Below are 5,562 nucleotides of genomic sequence, written 5' to 3' on the forward strand. Positions count from 1 at the left end.
GGTTGAAAAAAAAATTTAAAAAAAATAACAACTTACTATACAACATTCGTTGACATTTTGAAAAAAAATCAAAAACATAGATTTGTAAAAGAATAATTTTGGTGCATAAAATACAAAAACGAAATTTACAAAAAAAAATTAACAAATTCAATAGTTAATAAAAATAACCATTTAATCATAATCAAAAACATAAATATGAAAAATAATAATGACACGTAGAAAACACAAAAACAAAATAAAAAGTCAAATAGTTTTGAAATGTACCATTTCAAACAGGTAAAACAGCTTATAAAAATGTAAAACTTTATAGGGTATCCCTAAGGTTTTATTCAGCGAAAAGGTACAAAATTACATATTTTAGTAGACGTTGTTTCCTTCGAATTGTCATCGTTTATAATTAAACTACAAATTGGTCCAGTTGCTCTTCGCTAAAATTTTAATAATACTAATTAACCTTGAGCTTGATTTTTAATGCTTTACACAGCTTTTCAATTTCGACTTGCACTTGTAGCGTCGCGTTAGGCTTCTTGTACAACTCGAACAGACAGTTTATTATAGAAGTTGTCCACGGATTGTTCGGGCCGAAGTTTCCCCCCGAGCAAGATTCAAGTATATTCGTCACCAACTGCACGACGAACAGCAGCTCGTCGCCACCTTTCTCGCACGCTTCGTTCAACAAGTGTTCCAAAGCAATATCGTCCTTCGATATCGGTTTATTTTGCGCCAAAGTGATCATTCCCAACCAGTGGCCCAGATTTTTGATCAGTAATTTATCCGCCATACTTGGAATGCCTACATTTCTTCTCAACAGAACCTGAAACCATAATATTTACATTCTCTGTCAATACAATTACAACATAATTGAAGTAGTTTATTAAAGTGATTTGATTATTATTACGATATGCTGTTCAGAATATACATTGCGGAATAAAAATAGTAGATTCATTTTTATATATACTATATTGTAACGCGCTAAAAACCTAATGCCCCATCCACCAATAACTGTTCGTTTGTATTTTTCCAACACGATCAGTTAACGTTTAAATAGGATTGAAGAAGAAACGTGCATTATCAAATTTTTACCTAATTTTTTTATTCTAAAAAAATGCAACTCTTTAAAATCTACAAAAATTTTCAGTGCCTCGAACAAATACAAAAATTCATAATATTCATATTATAGGGTATCTGTTTTTTTTATCCAAATTAATTGCGATTGTATTTTATAAAGATAATTTTAGTTGAGATTCTTTTTATCTTCGACTGAATAGATTGTTGGTATAATATCTTTATCTAGAGAAAAATTAATATTCCCGGCTCAAAACTGTTTGATTTACCTTAATTGTATTGATGGTGTCCGACAATACCATCGAATTCAGCGTTTTGCTGTTCAAACAATTCAACATGTTTGAGTAAAGAACACGAAAGTTGAACTCCTGTCGCACCCGTTTCAAGACAATGTACTTGGATAACCACGGCAAGTGTTCTTTGGCGATCAGACGCTTTATGTCGCTGCACTGTAACAGAATCATAAAACACAGAAGGTTAATAAAATAAGCTGTTGACAGGATTGCTTCACTAACGCTGCAACGTTTGATCGTAATACGAATTAATGGAAAAAATTAAAAGAAAAAAAATCAAAATGAAAATATCAATTGCATTAGCATAATCAATGTATTCGTATGGATTCTTACCTTGGTTTCAAGATTCGTTTTACACAGGCTGTTGATAACATAACGAATTTCGTCTTGTACAGCTTTAGACGGTACGATTATCTCGTCATCGACAACCGAATTGGTGATCGCTGGAGGTTCCGATTTTGGCAACGCATCGGTGAGTGCGATTACTGGATCAGGTTTTGGCGTTTGCTGGCAAATAATCGCGTCTTGAGACCGCGATTCGCTTTCCTCCTCGCCGTTATCGGTTTCTGATATCGTTTGCTCGTCGGTGGCTCGTCGTCTAGTCGGCGGTGCAAGTTCGATCAAATCGTGCACCACGTCCTGCGCATAACATAGAAAAAATGGTTAGAACCAGTGGCGTGGATACAATTTTTTTCTGGGGGAGGGGATATTTAAGGGTAAATTTATAATATTTTTAGTATATCTTAATCCGACGTTCTATATAATATTATTACATTTAAAATTGTATTATTATTATGCCCCGTATTTAATGAAAATTATTTTGTTACTTAATTTTTAATGTATACTTAATCAGAGTAAAATGAAAAAATAATTTTACTATAATATGTAAATATTAATAAATAATCATTAAATATCATAAAAAAAAAAAATCTGGAGGCGTGGAAAACCCTTACACCCCCACCCTCCCTAAATTACTCCATTTTTTAGAACCAATATCTAAATGGTGTTTCGAACGAAAACGTTTATGCGTTTCGTTAGTTTTTTACACAATATCTTTGTTTGCATTCAAACGGTACCATCGGACGTATACGAATTGTATTAAACAAAGCATTATATCAAGTAGCAGTGTTGGGGTTTGATTTAAAGAAAAAGTTCAATAATTAATTCATTTAAATCGAATAAATCCGAATGATGAATTGATTAATATAGTTTAAAGTCTAATCAACGTCCACTATTCATCTATTTTTGATTTATTATATTGTTATTTAATTATTAAGATTTAATAAGTAATTAGTATTGTATTACGTTCTTTTTCAACATTTCAAACTTACCTCAATAATGTCCGGTAGAAAATCATCGACTTTATCAGTTTTTTCAAGCCGAACACACAGTTTCGAAAAGTTTTTCAATTTCGTTTTAAACCGATTAAATGCCATATAACTGAAATTGAATGCATTAGCATTTTGCGTATTCTTCAGATCATATAATATGTAAGTAATGATTGTTTTCAATGTATTTTTATCACTAAAAAAAAAAAAACATTTTTGTTAGTTTTTATTTATATCGATAGAATTTGATTTTTAAGCTTATGCAAATTAAATAACTTATAAAAGGCTACTTACGATATAAATCCATGCTTTAAAAATCCGCCTACAAAATTAGCCATTTTGAAAATATTTTGATCTGAGTATGATGAGAATAAATGAAAATCTTTGATCAAACGTTTCACCATGCTACAGATAATTTCCTACGCGAATAAAAATACATTGAGTTAGAAAAAGGAATATATATCGTAATAACGACTATAACTAATTTATCATGACAATTTTAACAGTATGATATCAGGCTGATTTAACTGTTGCATTTAATAGTGTTGTCATTTTATTTTTCATGTAGCGTAAAAAAAGTATCATTCACTTTCATAGGCGCAACTAAAAGGGCACAATATAATTTTTAGCACCACTAAGTTCAAATGTAGCACTCCTGTTTTTGTTTTCAGATCTATATAATCTATTACAGTATAACACCATTTAATTAAATTTTCAGCAATTTCAGCACCCCCAATATTTTGGCTCTAAATGCGCCCATGTTCACTTCTTTATTGTTGTAACTATTACAATTTGTGGCTCAAAATTCTCATTAAATACAAATAAGGCAAACTAACCATGTTATTTATATATTTGTATATATAACAATCTCGTGTCCACAGTATTTGTGACTACTCCTCCAAAACTGCTGAACCGATTTTAATTAAATTTTGTATATACATTTAGTAGGTCTGCGAATAGGTTTTTATCTATTTTTTATACTCCTAAGTGCTATTATTTAATAAATCGTAGTTTAATTTAATAATTTTTGATCCGGTCAATAACTGCACAATTGAAAATGTATTATTAAATGATACTATTAAAAAAACTATTAAAAAATGATTAAAAACTATTTAAAAACTATTAATTTTATTTTTGGTATTAAATGATGGGTATTGCATAAATATTAAACAACAAGATGCCGCGACAGGTGCCAAAACAAACAAGAATGTTAGTTCGAAGGATTATTATGCATATTGGTTGATGATTAGATGCGATCAGAACAACGTTATTCTACGATATCGTAAGCTTGATCAACAATTCATGGTCAGCATGTATATAAAGATAGAGAGCGAACGATTACGATACATGGGATTCAATCAAAAAATGGTGCGTGCGGAAGATTCTCAGAACAACTGTTAGATATCGGTGATGGGAAAGTTACTACAGATGAAACGGGATGCATACAATTACCGACCGATTTCTGCACAATCATTGATTCGCAAGATGCTCTCATTGACCAGATATTTCTCAATGTACACAGACAATACACAAATTATGAATGGCTGGCAGAAAGAGCAATTTTAGCAGCAAAAAATGTGAACGTCAACGAATTGAATTTCAAGATACAAAATTTGTTACCAGGAGACTTAGTGTCATACAAATCTATTGATACAGTTTGCGATGCTACTGAAGCTGTAAATTATCCAACAGAATTTTAAAATTCATTGAATTTACCAGGCGTGCCACCGCATAATTTACAACTGAAGGTTGGATCTCCGGTTATTTTGCTTCGTAATTTGAACCCACCACGATTGTGCAACGACACGCGATTAATCATTAAAAAATTCATGGAAATATGTCATCGAAGCCATCGTTTTAAATGGCAAATTCCAAGGTATATATATATATATTATTACCGTAAATCCCTATTACACCCACAGATGCGATAATACAATTTAAACGCCTTCAATTTCCAATTAGATTGACATTTGCAATGACTATCAATAAGTCTCAAGGCCAAACGATGTCTGCCTGTGGCTTAGATTTGAGCACATCATGTTTTTCACACGGACAATTATACGTAGCGTGCTCTCGAACCATCCAATTTGTTTGTGTTAGCAAAAGACGGGATAACAAAATATATTGTACACTCTGTTGCATTAAGGAATTGATATTATTTTTTACTAATATTGTCATAATTAGTGATATATATATATATATAATTTTAAAAGATTAATTTTAATAAATTATTAAGAAAATAAATGTTTGATGATTTTTCCTTTGTTATATTTCATTACCGTTCACAACACTCCATACCTCTTCCACTTATATACCACATCCTTACACACCTTCATTAAATTAGTTATTTTTTTCCAGCAAAATATTGTCTTAAAAATAATTTATATGACAAAACAACGTTTGTCGGGCCAGCTGGTATATATATCATATATGGATATACAGTTGAGTATTTACGTGTTCTATGGGTTAAAATATCCTCCAATATTTCTAAAACAAATGATTGTTGTAATGCTATGGAAGTTTGTCTACATGTAATCTCTAAATATATCCAATTATATGTAAATAATTAATCATTTTCGCCACACTCCAAGTTGCACAGAATTAAAGATTATTTTCGTCGTTACAAAGGATTAAGATTTATTTACGTAATACTATGGACAAATTATGTGTATTTTTTATATTACTAATATTATATTATATTTATATTATACTATTTATTATCAAGTCTTGGTAAACAATTTAGTATCATAATTATTATAAAATGTAATTAATTTATAATTGTTCTGTGTAGAAAACACTTAATAGGTCAGCCTTGCTTTCAATCAATCCAAAGGTTCATATTTAAAGTAATCAAGTATTGGACTAATTGGCATTAA

General features: G+C 30.5%; 1 protein-coding gene across 1 annotated transcript; it reads right to left on the bottom strand.

Annotated features, from left to right (window-relative positions):
* Positions 1 to 445: 445 nt before the first annotated feature.
* On the bottom strand, positions 446 to 3,090 carry LOC112681558 (CCR4-NOT transcription complex subunit 1-like). The gene is made up of 5 exons (XM_025551803.1): positions 2,981 to 3,090; positions 2,690 to 2,882; positions 1,692 to 1,997; positions 1,365 to 1,514; positions 446 to 814 (listed from the first exon to the last, which is right to left on the bottom strand). Exons 1-5 carry the CDS (start codon positions 3,088 to 3,090, stop codon positions 446 to 448), a joined length of 1,128 nt encoding a protein of 375 aa, XP_025407588.1.
* Between the last annotated feature and the right edge of the window lie 2,472 nt (positions 3,091 to 5,562).

This window comes from Sipha flava, unplaced genomic scaffold, assembly GCF_003268045.1.
Source record: "Sipha flava isolate LNK unplaced genomic scaffold, YSA_version1 19275_pilon_pilon, whole genome shotgun sequence".
NCBI lineage: Eukaryota > Metazoa > Arthropoda > Insecta > Hemiptera > Aphididae > Sipha > Sipha flava.

Coding starts and splice junctions, on each gene's coding strand:
- LOC112681558 (XM_025551803.1), bottom strand. CDS start 3,090: ATGGTGAAACGTTTGATCAAAGATTTTCATTTATTCTCATCATACTCA. Junction 1,998..2,689: donor TTCTACCGGACATTATTGAG/GTAAGTTTGAAA, acceptor TGTTATGCGCAG/GACGTGGTGCACGATTTGAT. Junction 1,515..1,691: donor AAACGAATCTTGAAACCAAG/GTAAGAATCCAT, acceptor ATTCTGTTACAG/TGCAGCGACATAAAGCGTCT.